The 26,566-nt window shown below is 34.5% G+C and overlaps 2 protein-coding genes and 1 long non-coding RNA gene across 8 annotated transcripts in view; 2 read left to right on the forward strand and 1 right to left on the reverse strand.

The window, feature by feature from the left end:
• Positions 1–8,740: 8,740 nt before the first annotated feature.
• Positions 8,741–12,203, forward strand: LOC117611248 (GPI alpha-1,4-mannosyltransferase I, stabilizing subunit). Of its 3 annotated transcripts, none has more exons than XM_034339182.2 (4): positions 8,741–9,136; positions 11,256–11,382; positions 11,526–11,822; positions 11,898–12,203. In XM_034339182.2, exons 1-4 carry the CDS (start codon positions 9,006–9,008, stop codon positions 12,048–12,050), a joined length of 708 nt encoding a protein of 235 aa, XP_034195073.1. In that variant the 5' UTR covers positions 8,741–9,005; the 3' UTR covers positions 12,051–12,203. The 3 variants fall into 3 exon arrangements, with proteins under 3 accessions (XP_034195073.1, XP_034195075.1, XP_034195076.1); XM_034339184.2 differs by having other exon boundaries at positions 8,862–8,950; XM_034339185.2 differs by lacking the exon at positions 8,741–9,136 and adding an exon at positions 9,191–9,604.
• Positions 12,204–12,266: 63 nt separating this feature from the next.
• LOC117611247 (putative inorganic phosphate cotransporter) overlaps positions 12,267–26,566 on the reverse strand; it is a 66,711-nt gene continuing 52,411 nt past the window's right edge. Inside the window, exons 7-8 of one of the 2 annotated variants that reach the window (XM_034339180.2) lie at positions 26,289–26,334; positions 12,516–12,655 (exon numbers count right to left, since the gene is read on the reverse strand). In XM_034339180.2, the coding sequence (XP_034195071.1) occupies positions 26,314–26,334 (21 nt within the window). In that variant the 3' untranslated portion in view covers positions 12,516–12,655; positions 26,289–26,313. Of the gene's footprint in view, positions 12,656–26,288; positions 26,335–26,566 lie in introns of both variants that reach the window. The other variant, XM_034339179.2, reaches the window with a different exon arrangement.
• Positions 24,714–26,566, forward strand: part of LOC117611249 (uncharacterized) — a 63,235-nt gene continuing 61,382 nt past the window's right edge. For all 3 annotated transcript variants that reach the window (XR_004583107.2, XR_004583105.2, XR_004583106.2), the window contains exon 1: positions 24,714–26,380. This is a non-coding gene — a long non-coding RNA (uncharacterized LOC117611249). The remainder of the gene's footprint in view (positions 26,381–26,566) is intronic.

The raw sequence follows: 26,566 nt of genomic DNA on the forward strand, positions 1-26,566 counted from the left end.
CTAAGAGACCTCAAGCATCCGGTGACGTGTTTCCGCTCGAAACTTGGAATAGCTTCACATCGTGATTCGTTGACAGCTTCGGACGGAGCAGTCGATGGCTCTTTCGATACATCAAGAAGCAGTCGATGCATCGAAAGAGCGGAAACTTCTCACCGTCGTAACAATATGTATGTACGTACATATGATAAAAGTACGTGATACAGAAGTAATTTCTTCAATTAGATATTACTGTTATTCTAACTATTACAATACATAAATTCGAAGACATACGAGGAAAATTGGTTAGGTTAAATTGTAAGGATATAAAGAAATTTCAATCTTTAACGGTTTGTCAGTTTTATTTCTTATTCCTTACAACTATTATAATTATATTCTGTGAATGGTCATTACAATGAAAGATGGATTAGATACAATTTGATTCCTCATTTAATTTGTTATATACATATCAGGTTTCTTGCAACTATTGTACCTGGTCCACGCTTACACGATATTGCATATTTTACTTTCCTATAATACAACAAGGAAACAAAACTATAATATAGCGATTACGATAATACAATAGAAAATGTTAAGCTTGGTATAAACCTTGTTTTTTTTGTGTACTTAATCTGCAGTTACGCTTCGTTGCTTTATAATGACAGATTTTTCTTTTAAATGAAACTTCCACTAGCGTATTGATGAAATTTTTCGATTAAAACAAGATGAAACACGACATAATTTGAATTATAGTTACTTTATATATTTGCATTAGGTTTTAAATAAATAAGTAAATATAATGCAAATTATGTCGTGTTTAGTCTTATTTTAATCAGAAGAACCTTCCAATTACATTGGTAAAAGTTTCATTTAGCAAAAATGAAAAATAAAAAAGTTATGGTTAAATTAATATTGTCTCACTCAAATGTTTTTTCTCCGGCCCTTTAATTCTCGGACCTCTTTCTCTTTCGCTATTTGTCTTTTTCTACGTTCGCCAGCATTCAAGAACTCGCTCGAGCTGTGTCGTTCTGCCAGCCTCGCACACTTTTAGGAGAATCGGGAGAATCCAGCATAATAACACATTCTATGCTGAAAGAATATACTAAGTTATCTGTCTAAAAAAATTTTAATAAATCTGACAACAGATTTATTTTCGGGCTGCTTTTCTTAAGTAATCAGCATTTCACCATTCTCCTGTACAGATCGTGTGTAGCAGTTTGTAGCAAACTCAACATATTTTCAATATTATGTAGAATACACAACCGATCGACAAATATTAAATATCCAGGATATTTTGTGCCGCTTTTTGTATGTCAAGGGCCATCGAAATGAAATAAATGACCAACAATGAATAGTATAATATATGTGATCGCTGTTCATCTATTTCCTTTCTACGATGTACAGGATTGCCTCGAAATAAGCAAGTGGCTCGAGACCTAACAGTTGCTTATTTCGAAGCAGAGACCACTGGCTTATTTCCAGGCAATCCTGTATTTCTTCCGCAAGAGACGGTTTCCTAACAATTTACAGTACAGTAAAATCTGGATATACATATGCAAGAGAGATGGGATCCAAGCGAGGTGTCGAATCTCGGGTTACGCGCGACGCCAGCCAAGCGTGAACGTAGAAAGCGACAGGCAGTGGAGAAGAGAGAGAGGTCAAATGATCAAACGAAAGAGCCGAAACATATCGGTGTGACTAATACTAATTCAGTTATAAAACATTTTTACTTTTGACTTTTTTTAAATGAAATTTTTACTGGCGTATTGGCCAGATTTTTCTGATTACAATGATACCAAACACGATATAGTTTGAATTGTAATTACTTGCTAAAATTGATGTTAAAAGTAGACGAAAAGTCAGAGAGATCGAATCAAAACATTGCATATGCATATCCGAGCGAGGTGTCGAAGTTTGATCGGACGTCTTGCATTACATGTACCCAGATTTTACTGTACTGTAAATTGTTAGGAAACCGTCTCTTGTGGAAGAAATACATCGTAGAAAGGAAATAGATGAACAGCGATCACCTTCATTATAATATTCATTGTTGATCATTTATTTCATTTCGATGGCCCTTGACATATAAAAAACGGCACAAAATATCCTGGATTTTTAATATTTTTCGATCGGTTGTGTATTAGACATAATATCGAAAACATGTTGAGTTTGCTACAAACTGCTACACCCGATCCGTACAGGAGACTGGTAAAATGCTGATTACTTAAGAAAAGCAGCCCGAAAATAAATCTGTTGTCAGATTTATTAAAATTTTTTTAGACAGATAACTTAGTATATTCTTTCAGCATAGAATGTGTTATTATGCTGGATTTTCCCGATTCTCCTGAAAGTGTGCGAGGCTGGCAGAACGACACAGCTCGAGCGAGTTCTTGAATGCTGGCGAACGTAGAAAAAGACAAATAGCGAAAGAGAAAGAGGTCCGAGAATTAAAGGAGTCGAGAAAAAACATTTGAGTGAGACAATATTAATTTAACTATAACTTTTTTATTTTTCATTTTTGCTAAATGAAACTTTTACCAATGTAATTGGAAGGTTCGTCTGATCAAAATAAGACCAAACACGACATAATTTGCATTATATTTACTTATTTATTTAAAACCTAATGCAAATATATAAAGTAACTATAATTCAAATTACGTCGTGTTTGATCTTGTTTTAATCGAAAAATTTCATCAATACGCTAGTGGAAGTTTCATTCAAAAGAAAAATCAGTCATTATAAAGCAACGAAGCGTAAGTGCAGATTAAGTACACAAAAAAAACATAAGGTTTATACCAAGCTTAACATTTTTTATTGTATTATGGTAATCACTATATTATAGTTTTGATTCCTTGGTTGTATTATAGGAAAGTAAAATATGCAATATCGTATAAGCGTGGACCAGGTGCAATAGTTGCAAGAAACCTGATATGTATATAACAAATTAAATGAGGAATCAAATTGTATCTAATCCATCTTTCATTGTAATGACCTTTCAGAGAATAAAATTATAATAGTTGTAAGGAATAAGAAATAAAACTGACAAACCGTTAAAGATTGAAATTTCTTTATATCCTTACAATTTAACCTAACCAATTTTCCTCGTATGTCTTCGAATTTACATATTGTAATAGTTAGAATAACAGTAATATCTAATTGAAGAAATTACTTCTGTGTTACGTACTTTTATCATATGTACGTACATATATATGATATACATATGACGTACGTACATATGTATATATATAAAACTTAAATATTAAAAAAAATATCAAAGAAAGATGCAGTTCAACTCCTTTTTTTAACTGCTTCCCAAGTTAATGTATTTCATAGTATTAATGTATTAAAAATGTATTTTTATGTATTTAAAAAACGTTAATGCATTAAGAATCAGAACTGAAATCGTAAAATCGGGATTCGAACTGATTCTCCTGGTTTCTTAATTCAGCCATATTGCCATGGACGAAATTATATTATTTTGTCGATTCGTCGATGCTACTGCCACGTGCTTTAGCGGCTTGAGCATCGAGCCGATATCGTAGAAATGACGAGAGCAGCCGAACTCTGCCAAACCAGCAGAGCTCACACGGACACGTGGGACAACGCGCTTGTGTTAGATGAAACAACTGCGGTAGGGGAGTCACTGGGACGTCGTGGGACGTTGTGGAGAGGGTAAAGATTTGTCCCACGTCCCACGGTTCTGGCATCACTGCCCACATGGACGACCTCCGGCATTCTCTCGAGCGGGGTGCTTTGATATCGCCTATCCGAATCTCTTTTGAGAGCTACCAAAGTCAAGGCCGAACCATGTAACGGAGTCGTTCTTTCTACATTAACATCATCACCACGACCATTAACGGTAACAAAATGGTTCCTTACTTCAATAGAATTAATATCTTTTTCAAGCGTTTCTCCTTCATCTGCCGTGAGATATTCATCACTTTCAACTGAATCATCATCTGAGTTCGTAATCTCCATTATTTTATCCTTTCCATGCATTAAGAAAACCGTGGCTATTAAATTTTCATTATTTTTTGAAATCTCATCTAAATCCATAACTTCCATTCTTCCAGAGTCTACGGGCGACAAATCGTTCGCGCGTACGACACTCCCCCGCAGGCCCTCAGAAGAAGAAGCGACTAAACTATCCATCCCTTTAGAATTTAATGAATGAGTGTTATTGAAGAAAAGAGAAGCTTGTTCCACCTGAGAAAGATCTGGCGGATTGCGGGATAACGCATCAGCATTTGAGTTTATTTTTCCAGGTTTGTAAACTATATCATAATCGTATTCATTTAATTTAATTCGCCATCTCATTATTCGGGTCGTTGGATCCTTTACATTATGTAACCAAACCAATGGTCGATGGTCAGTTATTATGGTGAACCGATGTCCATACAAATATGGGCGAAAATGCTCTACAGCAAAAATAATACCCAATAATTCCTTTTCTATTGTAGAATAATTGATCTCTGCACCATTTAAAATCCGTGAAGCATAAGCAATAGGAAGATCCTTTCCAATCGACCCCTGACTCAAAACAGCTCCCACTGCATAAGCTGAGGCATCCGAAGTCACAAGGAATGGTTGTTTGAAATTTGGAAATTGGAGTAATGGCTCTGAACAAATTATGTCACGCAACTTCTCAAAAGCGGCTTGAGTAACATCATCCCAAACAAAAGGCACATCAATTTTTAAGAGGTTAGTTAACGGTTTAGCAATTTTTGCCATCTGTGGGATAAAACGACGGTAATATCCAACCAAACCCAAAAATTGTTTGACATTTTTCTTAGTTTTTGGAAGAGGAAACAACTTTACTGCACTAATCTTCCCGGGATCCGGCTTTACACCTTCTGAGGAAATTACATGACCCAAATAAACGATTTCATGTCGAAGAAACCTGCATTTTTCGGGCTGCAAAGCCAAACCCGCGTTTTGTAATCGTGCCATTAGAGTTTTTAATTTTCGAGAATGTTCCTCTAAAGAATCAGCGTAAATAACAATGTCGTCTATATAAACAAAAAGTTCCACTCCTTGTAACCCCGACAAAACCAAATCCATGCACCTTTGAAACGTGGCTGGGGCATTCTTAAGACCAAAAGGCATTTTATTAAATTCATAATGTCCATAAGGAGTTGAAAAAGCGGTTTTTTGCTTGGATTTGGGATCCATGGGGATCTGATGAAAACCTGATGCCAGATCAAGAATGCTGAAATACTTGGCTGCTCCAAGTTGATCTAATATATCGGTAATATTGGGAAGCGGATAGGCGTCACTAATTGTTTTTTCATTTAACTTTCGATAATCAATAACCATACGCCAACGTGGTTTACCAGAAGGACCTGGTTTCTTTGGAACCACCCAAACCGGTGAATTATAAGGAGAGGCAGATGACTGAATTACATTATTTTCAAGCATTGAAGTGACCTGTTTTTGAATCTCCTCCTTATGAATCGGAGGAAAACGATATTGTTTTGTATTTATTGGAATCTCATCTGTTGTTAAAATTGTATGATGAAGTGCATTTGTTGAACCCAATTTTTCTGTTGGTAAATAAAATTGATAAGGAAATTCATTTATGATTTCTAAAATACTAGCACGTTCAATTTCATTTAAATCATCCAACTCAAGAAGTTTAACTATTTTGACTAACCGTTGAGCCTCAACTTTCGCTCGATCTTCCTTTAAATCAACAGATGAACGAGGTAAAGGTAAACTTTCAGTGAATGCTTCTAATTCAACTGGTGGTATTGTTATTTCAATACCATTTGGAGTTGTATTAATTGCGAAAATTTTTGCAAACCCGTTTTGCTGAACAACCAAAGCCTCTCCTATATAAACACCTGGTTCAGTTATTATTTTCCTAATATAGCCTTCTTTAATTTCAGGTTTCTTTACTGGGACAGTTATGAGTGTTTTCATGCGAGGAGGTAATTTAAAAGAAGATGACGAGAGAAGAAATAATTCATTATCAAGCTGAAGACTGTTTGGCTTATCTTCTCCAAATCTCAATATCACATTCTGATTTTCTAAAAATGGCATCCCTAAAATTCCTACTTCAGCAACTGGAAAATCATTTTGAACAAGCTGGAACTTCACATCAACATTACGAACCTGAATGTTAACTTCACCACAGGTAAGCACCTCTCCTGAACCGATTCCAGAAAGATTATAAACAACCTCCGCATTTACCTTCACACTAGGAATTAAGGCTTTACTTTTTATTAAATTTAACTGGGAACCAGTGTCGACGAGGAAATTAGCAAACCCTTCACTAAAACAACTATGGACTAATTTAATTACTGGAGACTGCCCTGTGCCTCTCACTTTGGTTTGACTACAGATTGATTGGGTTTGGAGCAAGCAATCCAAGGTTTGCCCCACGCTGCTCCCTGGCGTGGAACACCCTTGGAGTTTAAATTTCGAGAAGATTCTTCCTGAGACTGATAATTTCGAGAAGACTCTTCCTGAGACTGATGTAAGCTTTGATTTTGTTTTTTAAAACAACGTGCTTCCACATGCCCGGTTTTCCTACAATAATGACACCTATTCCACTCGTAATTTAAGGGACCTCGTCGCATTCTTCGAATTTGTGGACAATGATTTTGAAAATGCCCAACTTTATTGCAATGATAACATCGCCGATCAACAGAAACAGTCTCCTCTACCTTACAAATTTTTGCACTAAGAGGCTGTGAAGATGAGAGTGACAGGGGTGATGGGGATCCAGCTCCTTGACCTTCCATCGTTTCCGATTCCAACCTTCGTGCTATGTCTATTATCGTTCCAAAATCCGGTATCTCGTGACTGTCTTTATCCTTTAATACAATTCTTAACATTTTGTTCTGTAGGCCATTAATAAATGTAGCTTTCGCCGTATTATTTAGTAAATCAACTACTCCGCTTAACTGTTCTGAATTATACTTATCTTTTGCCACTTCAATTCTTGTACTTAAAATTTTACTAACTCGCGAACCAAAAATTTCGATTGTATCATTTACTCCTTGTTTCAACCCCATAAACTCCTCGTTAATCCTATGCATGTTAAATGTTCGTGAATAAACTTTCTTTAACAAACTTATCAATTCTTCCAAAGTATTAGGTTCACAATGATTCGAAAGTATCATTTTGGTATGCCCCGCAATTTTCCCTCGAATTAAAAATAAAAGGCCCGCTCTATCCTTAGGCTTTACTCTCGAATTTATCAATTTGCATTCCTTTATAAACTCGGTCAAAGAGCCGGTCTTCCCATCAAATTGTGGAACCAGATCCTTCACTAAAGAAAGTGAAAGGTAAGACTCAGGAGCAGTCTTTGACGATATATTAGAGGACGAATTTATCGAATTTGATTCGACAGCAGTAATCACGGAAGAGCCAGAAGAGCTAATTGAATGTAACTCTGACGAATCTACAGATGATGGTTGTAACATTTCGGGCGTCATATCTTCACTCTCGAAATCTTTTAAACTACATAAAACAGCCCTACGCTTTTTCCTCAACAATTTCAATTTTTGTATTCTAAATTTACGCATCATCTTGTTAACTTTAACTAAATTTAATAAATAGTATTTACGAAAAGCTTGTGTTCGTGGTTGTCTTCTCCTGAAGATGAAGGTCTAAGTCAGCAAATTCTTCGTTGTCCAGGGTCAGCACGGGTCCTCGATATCCAGAGTCAGCAAGAATCCTCGATGTCCAACGTCAGCAAAGGTCCTGATGTTCGGGGTCAGCAAAGGTCCTGATGTCCAAATCAGCGTCAGCGGGCAGTGCATGTGATTCTGGGGAATAACTTGCACGACCACCAAAATCACCCTTCTCCGGTATTCACCTTCACCTCTTGGGAAAACGTGCAAAAAAACCAAGAGAGAGAGGTTGCACTTTCAATTGGAATATTATCTTCTAGTCTTCTACCCTCAAGTGAGCCGGCGAAATCAGGGGAAACGTATCTGACTTTCCCACGAATTTTGAAGAACCCACCGCTGTCACCAATTTTGTTGCGCGATTCTTCGTTCTTCTAGGGATTTTCAAATCCAAGGATCGTGGATTAGCCGCCCGTGGAGCGCTAAAGCACTCTGCTCACGATAATAATTTTAAAGAAAAAGAAAACTAACTTTAAACTATTTAAAAAATGAACTGAACTTTTATTAACGTTTAACTTTAACTTTAATATATTTGAACGAGAACAATAAATTGAATTGTAAATTAATGTTTTATACGTGCTCTTCTCTTAATCGTTTACAAAGAATAAAGGACGAAATTTTCTGGAAGGATCCCTTATTTATAGCTACTGATCGTTAAGTAAATTGCCATTAGCAACGCTCATTAATTTAGTCCTTGATAAACATTTTGATAACGATAAGTCGATTTTCTTCTTCTAAACGAGCTACTGATAAGGAATCCTTGATAACAATTTGATAACGCAAAATTGATTTTCTTTTATAATTCAAATTTAACGCGCTTCAATTTCCTCATTCAACTGTCTTTACAAGCTAGTTCATAGTTCATACAGCCTGATTCACATCATGTTTCGCATCTATATTCTTTTAAACCGGGGAGGATCGCAACACCTGTCATAATGTAAAAAAGGAAATTCTAAAGATTCTAAACAACAAATAAAAATGATTGAAATGAAATAATTAATAAACGTAATTCCAGTCAATTACGGTTATCAGTTATAACAAAATCTGTTTATTATAAAAAATTACTAAAAAGTTTCGGCTGACATCATGATTGAAATAAAATTGCTAATTACAAAAGAACTAATTTGTCACAAACGTTAAAAATAGACTCACAATCAATCACAAATGATTTACAAATGAAATACACTAATTGTAAGAAAAATTAAAAATAATCATATTTTATTATTTCCGCCGGCTAGCCTCATGTAGGTGAGAATCGCAACGGAGTTCTGTGACTAACGATAAAACTAATCAAGAGCCAACATGTCAAGGATGAACGAAAACGTATTGGACGAAAGGTCTGTTCTTACGTGAACACAAACCGTTCATTATCTTTTATTATTGTTTTAAGAAATGCCATTAAGTCGTATCCAAAAATATTTCATGAAAGTTAATTTAGTTTGTTTTACAATCTTACAAACTACAATTTGTGAAACGATAAACGCTAATGTTGTATCAAGAATAGAAGGAGAAGGATTTCATAGGTTAGGTATAGTAAAATATTGTACACAGAATCTCCATTATTTAGTTTAATCATAATTTGATAGATTCTACAATCAATGAATGCGATTTACTACAAAGTAAATCAATTCATTTATTGTTGTAACTATGATTTTTGTATGGGTTACACAGGGTCCCTTTAGTGTTAACTAAAATATTGTCTGGTGTTGTTTAATTCTACTATAATTTGTATTCAGTGTTTCATGTAGTAATAATATTATTGTAGATTTTGTATTTAGTTCCATTATATATTGCACTTTGATTCAAATATTTATTTTAACTAAAGTTTTCTTTGGGAGATCTATAATTATTAACCGTTCCATATATATTCTGATCATATTTGACAAAAGAAATTCAAATATTATTTTATTTGAACTTTGTAGCACCTAATATCTTAGATAGTGTCTGGAATATTTTTTCTCTATATTTTACTGACCTTCAATACTTTTTATGTGAGTAACAGTCAGAGCTAGATAAGTTTTAAGCAAAATGTATTGGAAATAGTAATTGAAATACTTTTAATTAAATAAGATAGTATTTGGAAATTTATAATTACACATGTGAATTTCTCTACGAATTGGAACTATAATTTGGGATAATAATTTTCTTAAAATGTAGTAGAAATAATTCTTTTATGCTTCTGAACTTGCATTGATTATTTCATATATTATGTTTCATTATTATTATGTATTAAAAGTGCATAGAACAATTATGAATGGCAGGACATATTAACAGTTATTTGGTAAAGAGAATTTAACACGTTGAATGCCATGGCGATCACTGGTAACAGATACTGCAAATTACACATATTTGAATAATTAAAAGAAAACAATAGAAAAACATTATTTAAGGAATATTGTTATGGTACACATAATGTAAAATGGTAAATAGAGAGCTTGAAATTTGAAAATTAGCTATTTTTATTCTTAATATTTAGAGCTTCAATAAGTCATATAACAAATGGCCATTTTCACAGTGGCATTCACTGTGTTAATTTATATATGAGAATGAACAATACATCAGGTATGACTTCATGAAACTAATACTCTAATATTTCATTATGTGTACAATGAAAAAAATATTCATTTCAAATAACTATTACCAGTTCTTGTTAAAAAATACATACTGTGTGTACTTGTAATATGAAATAAATATTTCAAACAATATTTCACTTATTGTTAGTATTCAAATTAATCAATATTATAGTTTAAAAAATAATCTCTCTAAGTATTATTATCACTATATATGAATAAGGAAATATGATTTCCAATTAGAACAAAAGCTATAAAACAATGTATGAGCAGCAAATTTAGGTATATATGTTTATGTTGTTTTTAAATATACTGAACTGATATTAATGAAGATGAATAAGAAATAAAGAAACAATATAAGAACTTACATTAAGTTAATTAAGACTTGCAATCCATTTTAATTATATCAGATAGCGTCCAAAGTAATTTAATAAAATTACGTTATAAGTATCGGCTCAACCTTTTTAACAGAAAAAACTGTAACCTTTTAGTTAAAATTATTTGAAAATGACATGTACCTATAAGTATTTTTAAGTAATAACCTATTCTAAATATTTATTATGATTTCAAATTTTCTTGCAGTAATAAATATTTACTTTAACGTAATTCATATGCAGTGTGTTGTATTTTGGAATTTGAGACAGCATTATGGATTTTCAGAACCATTATTATGAAATTTAAGAACCTTGGAACCTTAGAATCTTAGAATTCTAGAATTAAAAAATTTTGGAATTTTTAAATTTTATAATTCCTCAATCTTAGAACCTTGGAATTTTAGAACTTCAGAATTTCAGAATGGTAAGGGGGCAAGTTCACATTTTTAGTGGACCAAACTCAGCTCTGTCCTTATCTAATTATGCCAATGCATACATTTTAACTCAAAAAGTGAAAATTTGCACCTTTGTAAGTTTGACATAAGAGGAGAGGTATATTTTATTCTGCCATCATTGTCTACTCAATTATATAAATAAATAGCATAAATTTGAATAGAATGGATAATGGAGATTCAGATAACACTGCTAAATTATATTTCATAATATGTTGAATTTATTTTTAAAAAAATTATTTACAGGTCCTTAAAATATCAAATAAATTTCGATAATCAAATATTGGGATGTTATGTTTCTATTTATTTGGAACTTCCATCTGGTTTGTACGTCAATGTTAATGAATTAAGTAATTTAAGAAGGCTCAGAGTTGTAAGTTAATAGTACAAAAGTATATTTTACTATACAAATCAATTCAAGCAGAAGCAATGATTCATTACAGTTGACACTTACTTTATACTTCAGTTTTTAAAGAATTAGAATTTAATTATTAAATCTTTCTGCCTCTTTTTCAGAATACAGCTTGTTTGATTGGAGAAACCAATATTGACGTGTTCAGTGAAAAAGCAGAAATTCAGAAAGTTACTGTTTGTTCGTTTTTAAATGATATACAATGTATTATGAAACTACCAGTACATCAACGCTATCAATATGCCAGTAAAAATAATAGATACGTGAATATCACTTTACCAAAACCCAAATTACTTTTAGGATGTAGAAAAAGGATTAAGGAATACAGAATTTCTAAGATAGATCTATGTTCTCCATGTACAAAACTTATACCCAAATGGAGAGAAATTCCCTACATTATGGTATATATTAAATTGCATTAATGATAAAGATATTCTTTTAATGATTCTGAATAGGAATATATTTTTATTTTATAGCATACAGAACATGTATGGGTAATACCAGCTGGTGATACAATGATTTTACCTACAGTAACTTATACCACATTATTATTAACAATTTTATGTACAATTTATCTCATGCAAACAATTTTGAAATCTATGTCTAAACAACATCAAAAGAAAGAATAATATATTTGAAATATAATGACACAAACATTTTCTATAAAGTTCTAACGAAGTAATATTTACTCATTATGTTACATTTTTATAATAAATATTAAATATAATACACACATTATTAGTATTAAATATAATACATAAACATTTATATACAATCATCACACTTTTAAAACATTTTTTACCTACTCAAAAGTTTGAATGAATAGATATAATATTCATATTAATGAATAAGAAATAGGGAAATCTGTATACTTTTTAGTCATATTACAGCAACTACATAATCAATAATTCCTTATTTTGGGCAGTAGAAATGTTACTGTACTTATGATAGTTGTAATGATTTTCATAATGTTACTTATTTTATTGTCATGGTACTATGAATCTCTTTCTATGTCTGTATTTTTATTATCTTTACGTGTCTCTCCTTTTTCTCTTACATATTCATTTTCCATTGATGATGTATCTACTGTATTCGAAGATGAGTTTTTTATTTTATTCTGGGGATCATTCCATGGTTGAATTGTACTTGTACCAAATAAGATAAATAATAAATTTCCGACTATGTATATTATAGCTGATAAGAAAAAAATACTCTTCCATTGCGACAGATCAGTCTAAAAAATAAAAAGAATATAAGAAGCAATTATCGTTTACTTTTACTACATTTTCATAATCTTCTATTAACAAATTATTGATGAGTATATAAAAAATATAAAAAATTCGAAATCATATCAAAAGCATTGGCGCAACTAGGATCATTGTTTGGAGTGGGCGATATAAATTACCATCATCTTTAACCCTTTCGTAGGCGGTGGAAATTGTTTTTCCCATGAATTGAAGTCATTAATACATGCAGTTTCAAAGTACAAAACATTGGATTTGGTAATTATAACATATACCAACCCTAATTGCAAAAGAGTACAAAAAAGAATGAATTGATTTTATTGAAGTCAATATATATTTAACTTAATATTCTTTATGTTGAAATTTTTACTTTCTCACGTCCATGAAAGGGTTAAATCTAACTTAATCAGAATATTAATTAATACATTTTGTTAGTTTCAAATAATAAGAATATGTATCGTATATATTGTTTTTAATTACATTACCTACATATTGTTTTGTGGCAGGATTGTAAATCTTAATATTTTAGGGTTTTTCAACTTTAGAATTTTAGAATTTTTCAACTTTGGAATTCTAGAATTTCTGAATTCTTAAATTTTAGATATTTAGAATTATGAAATTCTAAAATCTTGAAAGGGTATAGCAGGATAAGATGGTCAAAAGTACCTTTGAGCCGATTTTACTTAGCAACGCACCACTCGATAGCTTATCCCAAAAAACCATGGTACACCAAGTTTCAACCCTGTACCTCAACTGGCAGGGTTGTTATAGGGTAAGATAGAAATTACCGTTTTTGCCATATTTCTCCTATTTAACATTTTGCAAAAAATCTGAAAAAATTCTAGAATATTCTAGACATGCTTATTTATTACTGTGAAAAAACACCTTCTACACGTGGATAGCGTAGCTTTACACAAATTAGCATGCAACACCCTAAAAACAAACGAAATAGAATTTTTCATGTACACTCCGAAACAGGAAAAACCAACCACAATCCTTCTAAAAAACCTCGAAGGAAACTTCGAACCTGAAACAGTTCTAGAGCACCTAAAAAATAAAAAGGTAGAAAATGTAGAATTTAAATCAGTTAAGAAATTCACAATCCAGCGATCCCTCAAAGAAGGCAGAAACTTCCTTATTTACTTGGTCCAAACAACCCAAGATAGTAAAACCGACAACCTATTAAAAGTTTAAAAAATTGCTCCACTTCCTAGTATTGTGGGAAAAATTGATAAAAAAGACTGTTAAGAGGTGCCAACGTATTGGTCATGTTGCGCTCAACTGCAATTTAAGTTATAGGTACGTTAAATCTAACGAACCGCACAACCCAGGAGAGTACCCGCGTTCTAATTCGGCAGACACTCAACCTTACTGCGTTAACTGCAAACAATTCGGGCACCCCGCGTCATACAGAGGATGCCCTAAAGTTACCGAAATCAAACAGAAAATAGAGGAAAAAAAGCAGCTATTAAAATTAGAAAATGAAATTAAAGTAAAATTAATCAACAAATTAGTAAGGCCTAACTTATCTTTTAGCGCAATTGTTGCTAACAATCCCAACGCAAGCAAAAACACAACCCAACAACCGGCACAAACGCCCCTTCAACTAAACACTAATTGCACACCACACACATCGCTCTTAGAAGAGATCAAAATCATCATCACAACCACAATCAACCCCCAAATCGAACGACTATCAGAAAGCATCTCCGCAAATACCAACAGAATAAATATTATAGTTGAAGCACTCGATATCGACATCTAAAATGCATCCAAAACCGCACAGAAATACAATCAATGAATTGCTGCTCCGCGAGCTCAACATAATTCAAATTAACGAACGAAAGAAGGGCATAAAGTATTTTTTAAAGATTACCAATTCATCAGAAGAGACAGGGTAAACTTGAAACAAGCGGAAGGCACAGGAATATTGATTCGGAAAGACATAACATTTAGGAACATTCAACTAACAATAAGTAGCGTCTGAAACAGCGTATGCCTTGAATCCACAATTTTAGAAATCAAAATTCAAAATAACTGCATACTTTATCTAATAGCAGGTTACGCGTCCGGTAATAGCAAAAAAGAATTCATGATGGAATTTAAAGCCTTATTCAACTCCTTGGAATTACACAAATCGAATAAATATTATTTGCTCGCTGGAGACCTGAACGCCAAACACCTCATCTGGGGAAACACAATAAACAATAGCTGAGGAATGTCGTTAAACAAATGGCTTCTCGAAAACCAAATCACCTATAGAACATCCCTCTACAGAACAGCAGTCCCTTCGTATCCAAAAAGCGGTGCATTCATCGACCTTTTCCTATTATTAATTTCCTCAATATACCTGCTCGGAACCTACTAAAATGCTTTCAATACGACAGTGGCCACAGAGCCTCCATAATGACCGTTTCCATATCTTCGACCGATTATTTTGTGTTCGAAGACCCCCAACATAAGATAAAACTTTAACAAAGCCGACTGGGCAAAGTACGAAACCTTTTTGACCGAAAACGACGACACAGACATACCTAACGACAGGAACCTCACTAACGACGAAATAGATAATTACATAGATAAGATGAACGCAATACAATTAACCTCGCAGTGCCGGGCATAGAAAACAACTTCAACTCGACTGACAAATACCTAACACCCAAAATTAAAAAGCTACGCAAACAAAAAATTCACCTAATCACACAAATTAACAGACTATCACGAGCACAAAACATCAAACGAACCCTTGATAATGTAGGAGCGGGGAGGAAAAGGCGTTTCGTCTCGGGATTGTCTGTCAGACTCGTCAGTGGGGCTAACAACAGACGATCCCTGCCCCAGACACCTATCGTAGCGCTATTCGGAACTTATATATATCCGAACGGCATGTCGGGCGAGCGCTTGCGGGAGAACACCGATCATCTCGCCGCCACCTAGCGTCCCCGGCCCGAACTCAAGGCGTCCGGGGAGACGAACCCTTTCGTCCCGTCCACTCAACGCCTACAATAAGTACACTAAAAAAAGCACTATCGAAAATAAGATACTAAATTAAAAAAGCATTCCAAGAAAGCGTGAGCAACCACTGGAAAAATAAAATCAACAAAATCTTATTGTCAGTTCGTAACCCTCGCGAAATGTTCCCCTCACTAAATAGCCTATTTAAAACAAAAGACAGTATCGAAATAGACACTGAAAATTCCCCTAGCCAAAATAGATCGCTTCCAAAAAGCAAACCTTGATCCTAACCACCTGCCCCGAGACACAGACGACAAAATACTAATTACGGACACACAAAACAAGCTAGACATCATAGGAGCACATTTCGAAGCAGCACACTCGGAAAACCAGCACTTGGGCAGAGAGCAGCATAGCAACATAGTAAGATAGAGAATAAACGCCTTCCAACAAGAAATTGAAAACAACACCACACTATGCACGTTCACAACGACAAACACTGCAGAGAACCCTGACAAAAACATCATCCCTCCCGAAGTATTTCATTTCCTATAACACCCTCCAAAATACATTCAAAACACTGAATAATAAAAAATCCGCCAGCTTTAATGGTATCCCTAACTTAGCTCTAAAACACCCCCCACAACGTTACATCTATTACTACGCCATTATTTTCAATAATTGTCTAAACGCATCATACTTCCCCGAAATTCGGAAAACAGCCAAATTAATAACAATCAAAAAGATAGGCAAGGATAGTAGCGATCCTAATAGCTATCGTCCGATAAGTATTCTCCCTAACATCTATAAAGTTTTTGAAACAGCAATAAATAATGCAATCGTGCACTTCTGCAAATCCAAGGAAATTATACCGCACACACAACTCGGCTTTCGTCATAAACATTCCACAATTCATGCGATCACTAAATTCACCTTAGATATTTGTTGGGCCAGAAACGCAAGTGATTGCGTAGGCGGAATATTTATCGATCTAGAAAAAGCCTTCGACACCGTTTGACTAGACGGTCTCTTTTTTAAACTCCTGAAAAAACATTTTTCGCTAACGGTCAATGCGTATCTAGTAAAGCTTTCAAAATTACAAACTCCTGAAAAAACATTTCCCGATACACCTAATAAAAATCATTTGGAACATGTTGCATAACAAGAAATTCTATGTCGCTAACGGTCAATGCGTATCTAATAAAGGTTTCAAAATTACAAACGGTCTGCAACAGGGCACAGTAAACTCTCCGATTTTATTTAACATATTCATTAGTAACCTACTGCATCTGTATGATCTGAATAGCGGTAACGCTCGAAAAGCAATTGCTTTCGCGGATGACCTCCTAATCTACCTCCGGCACAATAAAGTCTCTAAATTACAATTCCTACTACAGAAAATCTTTATCAAAATTCAAAATTACTTTAACACCTGGAAACTAATGATAAATATAAACAAATGCGAAACAATCCTGTTCAGACCTTACATATCCTCCATATCAGACGCCAATAGCAATGTACGCAAACACGCAGGCAAATTCCACATACACGATAACCAAAACCCGAAGACCAACATCCCGCATAAAGACGTTGTCCGTTATCTAGGAATACACTTAGACTTTAAATTAAATTACAACCAACACATAGACATACAAATAAATAACGCACAAAAGGCCTTTATAAACCACAAAAAATTATTCTACTCCAAAGAACTAGATAAAGGCATAAAAATTTTGTGTTACAAGCTCTTCATCCGATCCATCTTAACGTATGGCTGCCCCATCTGGTTCAACATCAGCCTAGGAACTATGGAGAAACTTCGAGTCTTCGAAAGGAAATGCATCTGAGCCTGCCTCAACAGATACCGTTCACCAGAATCGAACTTCACAAAACGGATAAGCAACTACAAACTCTACGAAGAAGCCAACCTCATCAGAATAAACTTATTTCTGTTAAAATTAATCAGAAACCATTGGGCCAATATCCATAAAATAACCTCCAATAGCCACATATTCTGTTCAGCCTACCCAAATCCGATGTACTTTACAAAAACGATGAAAACAGGATACATACCACCCGAAGCATTCATTTATCTAGACAGTGAGGGATACTTACAAAACTTCAAAAATGTTCCATTAATCTACCACGCATTCAGAAAAACCTATGACAAAACAATTTCCTACGATAGAAACATAAGCTTCGACGATCCCAAAATGCCGTATAACTACAAGCACAGATGAAATATCAAGAGATACTAGTAGCTTTAACATATTTCTTTTGATCACTATATGTCCCAATCACCATATCCTAACACTAGCATATTTCAGATAATAAAATTTATGTCAACAAACCTAACCCCTCCCCACGTCTTAACCAAACACAGATTACGTAGTTTTTCTGCCATTTTTCTATGTACATTTATATACAGGGTGTCCAACGACTATGTCAACAACCGAAGAGGGATGATTGACAAGGTGATTGTAAACAATTTCATCCTTTGCCAAAATGTTGATTAAGGCTTCGTTTTCGAGTTATTAACAAAAAACACTGGCCAATCAGAGCGCGCCTTTAGCGCGGGCCGAACCACGGGAGCACAACCACGGCTTGAACGCAGAGCAAACTCAACACTCGTAGTTCGGCCCGCGCTAAAGGCGCGTTCTGATTGGCCAGTGTTTTTTGATAATAACTCGAAAACGAAGCCTTAATCAACATTTTGGCAAAGGAAAAAGTTGTTTAGAATCACCTTGTTAATCATCCCTCTTCGGTTGTTGACGTAGTCGTTGGACACCCTGTATGTATATTAAACGTATAAGCACTTAAGCTGGCTATGTGAACCTGGCACCCGACTTTTAAAAAATTAACTTTTTTTTTTGGAAAATGGTAGTATATCGTTTGTAGTTGATTGTAGTAAAAAAAGTTTCGTTTGTAGTTGATTATAGTAAAAAAGTTTCGTTTGTAGTTGAATCGTTAAAAAGTTATAGGTGATTGTTTATACGTATCAGCCAACTCCGTCAATTTTTAATATTTTTAAAATCCGTCTTTTCCATGTGATAGGGAATCGTTTGTAGTTGATTGTAGTGATTTCCGATTCGTTTGTAGTTGAATAGTTTAAAAGTTATAGGTGATTGTTTATACCCATCAGCCAACTTCGTCAATTTTTAATATTTTTGAAATCCGTCTTTTCCACCTGGTTCAGAATCGTTTGTAGTTGTTTGTAGTGATTTTCCTTTCGTTTGTAGTTGAATAGTTTAAAAGTTTTAATAACGTATGAAAAAAATGAAAAGAAACGAAAGAAAAATCACTACAATCAACTACAAGCGATTCTGAATCAGATGGAAAAGACGGATTTTAAAAATATTGAAAATTGATAAAGTTACCTCTTCGGAGTATAAACAATCGGCTGTAACTTTTAAACTATTCAACTACAAACGAAACTGTTTTTACTACAATTAGCTACAAACGACTGAATCACATGGAAAAGACCGATTTCAAAAATCTTGAAAATTGATGAAGTTACCTCTTACGCGGATAAACAATTGCTCATAACTTTTAAACTATTCAACTAAAAACGAAACTTTTTTTACTACAATAAACTACAAACGATTCTCTATCACATGGAAAATCCGATTTGAAATATCTCAATGTCGGGTGCGGGTCAATTTTTCAAATTTGTTTATTTATTAATTGATCCAACTACATCCGAAACTATTTTTACTACAATCAACTACAAACGATATACTACCATTTTCCAAAAAAAAGTTAATTTTTCAAAAGTCGGGTGCCAGGTTCACATAGCTACTTAAGCTTAGTATGATACACGTAGCAATAAGTGCAACCAGTATTACTCCCTTGTACAGATTGTGCGTGCTCCACGAAGGAACCTCTGATCTTATATCGCCTGTATAGTGCTTGTTATTCCCTTTGTGCGTTTAGGATTATCGTACCTGTATATATTATTTATTGACAATAAACGCACTGTTAAAAAGAAAAAAGGCGGTAAGGTCTCCGACTGCGAAGTCGCTGGAAACTATTTTGTCGCAGGTACGTTCCAGATGAAGGACCAATATTTTTTTTCATAAAATCATTTTTTTTAAATTATTAATTTCATAAAAATACACAGTAATCATTTAATAACGTATAAAAAAGGTTTTTAAAATATTTTGTTATTAAGTATACATAAAAATAAGTTGTGCACTACTGATAACAACACTACAATTAAGGTACAATATATGTATATTGCTTTCCATATCCATCATAAACTAATAACCACGCAGCTCTTCAATTAACAAAATATTCGGAGCTATCCGTAATTAGAACAATACATAACCAGAAAATCGGTAGTGCACAACTTATTTTTATGTATACTTAATGCTGTGCCCGTTATAAGCGTTTTCTCTCCAAAGGGGGACGGGTGCTGTACCCAGCATTATGCCTAGGGTCGCGAATACTAGAAATGCTGCGCGCATTATTATATGTACTTGAAATTGTACCAAATATGGTCATCCCCACTAGTAAGCCTTGGTAAAACCAAGGTGATAAAAAGGGTAAGAGACGCCCAGAAAAGAGAGTTCGCAAAAGAAGTCAATAGAGTCTTCAGCCACACGTATCAGAACAATAAACCTATTCTCGCTACATCCGACGTACGGTGAATTCGAAATTCTTTAACCGCTCCAGAACTTAAGCATCCCACATAATCTTGTGCGCCGAGGGCACAACATTAATCATAAAATATTTTTAAAACATTTTACATACGTTATTAAATGATTATTGTGTATTCTTATAAAATTATTAATTTAAAAAAAAATGATTTTATGAAAAAAAAAAATTGAACCTGCATGGGGCACAAACCTTGCGACAAAAAGTTCCCATCCGCTTCGCAGTCGGAGACCTTACCGACTCATCCACCGACGACATTTAAAAACTACTTAATATTTTAGGAGATAAGGTGGGTAATTTCCAATTATTTACAATAACTTCACTTTCTCCATTCAGATCTCCATCCAACGAAAAAATATTAAAAATCACATAACCCACAATTATACAGGGTGTCCCGTAACGTATTTTCACCTTCTAAGGTGGTGGTAGGTGGGGTGATTCTGAACAACTTTTTCCTTTGCGAAAAAGTGGTTTGAAGCTGCCTTTTTGAATTATTAAGCAAAAACACTGACCAATCCGAGCGCGTATAGCGCGCGGGCTCAGGGACGGCAGCGTCGGCTATGAAAGCGGGGCTTGACGTAGATCGCGAACGAACGGCTCGGCACCCCACTGACATAGCACAATAAAAAAATTGAACTGGTTGAACATTTTTAGTTGTTGTTTAAAATATATACGGAATCTAATCTCTTGTCGCATATCATTATGTAAAAAAGGAAATTCTAAACATTCTAAACAACAAATAAAAATGTTTGAAATGGAATAATTAATAAAAATTTAAAAACAATTTAAATGAAACTTACCCATCCATTCCTAAATTAACCTGCTATGCTGAAAACAGATAATTCTCACTGGGTCACTGTGTCGATCTTGAACATTCGAGGAGGGAACAAATTATGAATAACAGCTGATCTCCAGACGAGATCATTGAACCCACTCAACCACACAGTCACTATCACCTTTCACAGAATTTTCTTTCAGGTAAATAAACATTTTTATTCACTGTCACGTTACTATTGCACTGGACACAAATGAAAAACATGTAATATTCCGAACTACTTCGTAACGTTTTCACGACGTTATTGATCTTCCTTTCCAACTTCAAATGGGACTGCCAGCTTGAATGTTGTGAGGTCTGTTTCGCTTTTTGTCTTTTTCTACATTCAGAAATAGGTCATGGTTCGTGGTCATAAATCTGCTGTTCTCAGTAACCAAGAGTAACCAAGAGAGGCTCGTGTCGACCCTTTGAAGTCACCGAACATAGAAAAGGACAAAGAGCGAAACAGACCTCACACATTCAAGCTGGCAGGCCCATTTGAAGTTGGAAAGGAAGACCAATAACGTCGTGAAAACGTTACGAAGTAGTGCGGAATGTTAAGCCGAGTATCCACCTGTATCCAACGCCCGTATCGTATCACCGTTCCGAACCCTTTTGAATAGGCAGACGTTGCCTCGTTGCATGCCACGGCGTGCTACGGCTCGGACAATATTTCTTCGTTTCTTGATAGAAACGGTTCGGCAATAGGAGTCGGCCACTACAGGCGAGGAGTTTCGTTTTGCTGCGTGCCGTTCCAAAGGAACGGAGGCAACGGACCCATCCGAAAAATTTGTCGATTCTTTGCCGTTGCATCGAAGGAAAGGTTTATGCATTTGCACTTGACATAGCGTTTTGTGCCGTCACTTGGGTTTCAATTTATTTGAAATCTTGCGGTATTATTGGATTCATTTCAAAATCGATGAAATTATTTATCAACTTAATCTAATTTAGTTTAGACAAATTTTATCGTCTAAATATATTTAAACAGATCAATTATCTTCGGTGATACGCTGTACATAAAAGAGCAATGTTAATAAGAAACTCTGTGATTATTGAAAAAGGACAATGTTAATTTTCCAGAGATTTTTCCGTTGCCGAGTATTGAAAGTTCTATTGGGCTGTGATACGGAGGTGAAGGAACGGGCCGATCCGAAAATTGTTGGTTTCTTGCTGTACAAAGGATAGGTTCGGAAACCACTTGAAACGTAAAAACAACATACCCAGGCGAAGGCCCGAAATGCTATGTCAAGTGGAAACATGACACTTGAGGCTCGAGATAATATGATCTGGAATCGGATATATCTGTGAGATAATACTAATGCAATGACTGAACTTTGTTATTTTTCATTTTTTTCTTATAAAACTTTTACCAAGATATTTGTGACGTTTTTCTGATTAAAATGATACCAAACACGATATGGTTAGGACAATTACAATAAAGAAACAGCATGCAGGAAATCGAAACTTCTCGCCTATAGGAGTTTCTTTCAAGAAACGAAGAAATATTGTCCGAGCCGTAGCACGCCGTGGCATGCAACGAGGCAACGTCTGCCTATTCAAAAGGGTTCGGAACGGTGATACGATACGGGCGTTTGATACAGGTGGATACTCGGCTTTACATGTTTTTCATTTGTGTCCAGTGCAATAGTAACGTGACAGTGAATAAAAATGTTTATTTACCTGAAAGAAAATTCTGTGAAAGGTGATAGTGACTGTGTGGTTGAGTGGGTTCAATGATCTCGTCTGGAGATCAGCTGTTATTCATAATTTGTTCCCTCCTCGAATGTTCAAGATCGACACAGTGACCCAGTGAGAATTATCTGTTTTCAGCATAGCAGGTTAATTTAGGAACGGATGGGTAAGTTTCATTTAAATTGTTTTTAAATTTTTATTAATTATTCCATTTCAAACATTTTTATTTGTTGTTTAGAATGTTTAGAATTTCCTTTTTTACATAATGATATGCGACAAGAGATTAGATTCCGTATATATTTTAAACAACAACTAAAAATGTTCAACCAGTTCAATTTTTTTATTGTGCTATGTCAGTGGGGTGCCGAGCCGTTCGTTCGCGATCTACGTCAAGCCCCGCTTTCATAGCCGACGCTGCCGTCCCTGAGCCCGCGCGCTATACGCGCTCGGATTGGTCAGTGTTTTTGCTTAATAATTCAAAAAGGCAGCTTCAAACCACTTTTTCGCAAAGGAAAAAGTTGTTCAGAATCACCCCACCTACCACCACCTTAGAAGGTGAAAATACGTTACGGGACACCCTGTATAATTGTGGGTTATGTGATTTTTAATATTTTTTCGTTGGATGGAGATCTGAATGGAGAAAGTGAAGTTATTGTAAATAATTGGAAATTACCCACCTTATCTCCTAAAATATTAAGTAGTTTTTAAATGTCGTCGGTGGATGAGTCGGTAAGGTCTCCGACTGCGAAGCGGATGGGAACTTTTTGTCGCAAGGTTTGTGCCCCATGCAGGTTCAATTTTTTTTTTTCATAAAATCATTTTTTTTTAAATTAATAATTTTATAAGAATACACAATAATCATTTAATAACGTATGTAAAATGTTTTAAAAATATTTTATGATTAATGTTGTGCCCTCGGCGCACAAGATTATGTGGGATGCTTAAGTTCTGGAGCGGTTAAAGAATTTCGAATTCACCGTACGTCGGATGTAGCGAGAATAGGTTTATTGTTCTGATACGTGTGGCTGAAGACTCTATTGACTTCTTTTGCGAACTCTCTTTTCTGGGCGTCTCTTACCCTTTTTATCACCTTGGTTTTACCAAGGCTTACTAGTGGGGATGACCATATTTGGTACAATTTCAAGTACATATAATAATGCGCGCAGCATTTCTAGTATTCGCGACCCTAGGCATAATGCTGGGTACAGCACCCGTCCCCCTTTGGAGAGAAAACGCTTATAACGGGCACAGCATTAAGTATACATAAAAATAAGTTGTGCACTACCGATTTTCTGGTTATGTATTGTTCTAATTACGGATAGCTCCGAATATTTTGTTAATTGAAGAGCTGCGTGGTTATTAGTTTATGATGGATATGGAAAGCAATATACATATATTGTACCTTAATTGTAGTGTTGTTATCAGTAGTGCACAACTTATTTTTATGTATACTTAATAACAAAATATTTTAAAAACCTTTTTTATACGTTATTAAATGATTACTGTGTATTTTTATGAAATTAATAATTTAAAAAAAATGATTTTATGAAAAAAAATATTGGTCCTTCATGGGGAACGTACCTAAATTTAAATTTAAATTTATTTAAATTTATGTAATGACAAAAAATGTAGAATATTTCATTCCAAATCCATTGATATATATGTTTATGAAATTCCCTCCTACAGTTCCGCAGATTTTTATTATTTATGACTCGCGCGTACGCCCGCTGAGTCAACGCGTGATACTTTAATCGTATTTGACGTTATACACCGATGTTATTTATCCGCATAAGTGGAAAACAACTATTTTTATAACATACAATGGTTAATTCTGTTTTGTATCGCATGATGTAAAATAATTAAAGCTATACATATTCCAGGGTGGATGTATGAAATTGATAATTTAAATATGAAACAAGGAATTTGAATAACTTAAGGAACATGGTCGTGACAAAAATGATACTCTCCGAAGAAATGCTTCAAACATAAAGGCTTTCGGCACCGAGCACAGGTAATAATAGCCACATCACCACATACGTGACATCGTGGTTCATTATTTTATATACGTACTCTGGCTCATTGTTATACGATAAATCACGTGGTCGTAGCGCGATTGGTGAGAGTTCCATATATAAATAACAAAAATTTATAAGACTATACGAGCGAAGGTCACAAAGGTTATAAGATATTTTTATCTTTAAAGTAAATGTTTTATAAACAATCGCTTTACTATTCCATTCGTTGAGTGGATACTGTAGTGGACATATGGGAAAAGCTACATCAGATAATAAACAATTAGAAGTATTGACTATCAATCTGAAAATGAACCACATATGGTTATTATTACTTGTGCTCGGTGCCGAAAGCCTTTATGTTTGAAGCATTTCTTCGAAGAGTATCATTTTTGTCACGACTATGTTCCTTAAGTTATTCAAATTCCTTGTTGCATATTTAAATTATCAATTTCATACATCCACCCTGGAGTATGTATAGCTTTAATTATTTTATATCATGCGATACAAAACAAAATTAACCATTGTATGTTATAAAAATAGTTGTTTTCCACTTATGCGGGTAAATAACATCGGTGTATAACGTCAGATACGATTAAAGTATCACGCGCTGACTCAGCAAGCGTACGCGCAATTACATAAATTTAAATGAGTTTTAAAATAATGTTATAAACATTTTTTTTGTTATAAACAAATTGTATTTTTGACAATCTGTCAACACCATGTTATTGTATATAAAAAACCATTAAATCTGCCCATTAGAAGTTTTCACGTATCTCTTTTGGTTTTCAAAATAACAGTTTCAGGTCCAAACTTTGAGGGGTGGTTTCACCCCTTAAAGTCGCGTCTCAGCAGATATAAAAAAATACGTGTCCCTTATTTTTATCTGTTTAACAAATGTACGAAGTTTCATCAAAATCGGAGGGGGACACTTCCGTGCCTTTCCTTGTTAGAATTTTTGGTGAACTTGTAGAAAAGCTATTTCCCTACCGATTTCGATGATTTTTAAATATATTGTAAAATTCATCATTTTAAGCAACCTTTTTCTTCTATAAGCTACATGTCGGACTAGATTAGTTTACAAGATATTCGCGAAAAACTATGAGTGCTACTACATTGAATTTCGTCTGTACGTATACGTTCGCGGCTGTATGTGCGTCGTCAAGAGAATCTTATCTACTGTTTCTGTCAACAGCACCACATGTCCCGGCTACCGCCCATATAACGGGTCAGCTTAAAATCAAAGTTAACTACTAATTGCAATAATTTTGACATTGGACTTGCGAGGCCGGCCGCCCAAAGGCGGCTGAAATATTAATATAACCGTTAATTATCGATATCTCGTCAACACTACCGATTTGGCTCGTTTTTTACTATATTGTTGGGATGATAATTCTGAGCAACTTTTTCCTGTACATATAACCACCGCTCGGCTTTAGTTTTCGAGATATTTGCAAAAGAAAGTTGCTACTGTTTAGTGAATTCTGCGTGTACCTACATATCCGTGGCAGTGTATGCGTCAGTATGGGATAGCTGGTTTCTGTAAACACAGCATGGTCAAGCCCGTCAAGCAGTATACATAACAGGTGAAACTTAAAAATCCAATATTAATTTAACCTAACTTAACTGAATTTAATCTAATACAAAATTAAATTGGTGAATTAGATTAGATTAGAAGATCCCAAATATAAAATGATATTTTCGTTAGGCTATTAGCTTTCGAGATATTAATTAAAAACTTTTGACATAATACATAAAATTCTGCCTATACA

The sequence above is a fragment of the Osmia lignaria genome, chromosome 15 (assembly GCF_051020975.1).
Source record: "Osmia lignaria lignaria isolate PbOS001 chromosome 15, iyOsmLign1, whole genome shotgun sequence".
Lineage (NCBI taxonomy): Eukaryota > Metazoa > Arthropoda > Insecta > Hymenoptera > Megachilidae > Osmia > Osmia lignaria.

Bases quoted from the DNA above. Each gene is read 5' to 3' on its own strand.
- LOC117611248 (XM_034339182.2), top strand. From the start codon at position 9,006: ATGCCATTAAGTCGTATCCAAAAATATTTCATGAAAGTTAATTTAGTT. The intron at 9,137-11,255 runs GTTAGGTATAGT...AATTATTTACAG, and splicing joins GAAGGAGAAGGATTTCATAG to GTCCTTAAAATATCAAATAA. The intron at 11,823-11,897 runs GTATATATTAAA...TTTATTTTATAG, and splicing joins GAGAAATTCCCTACATTATG to CATACAGAACATGTATGGGT.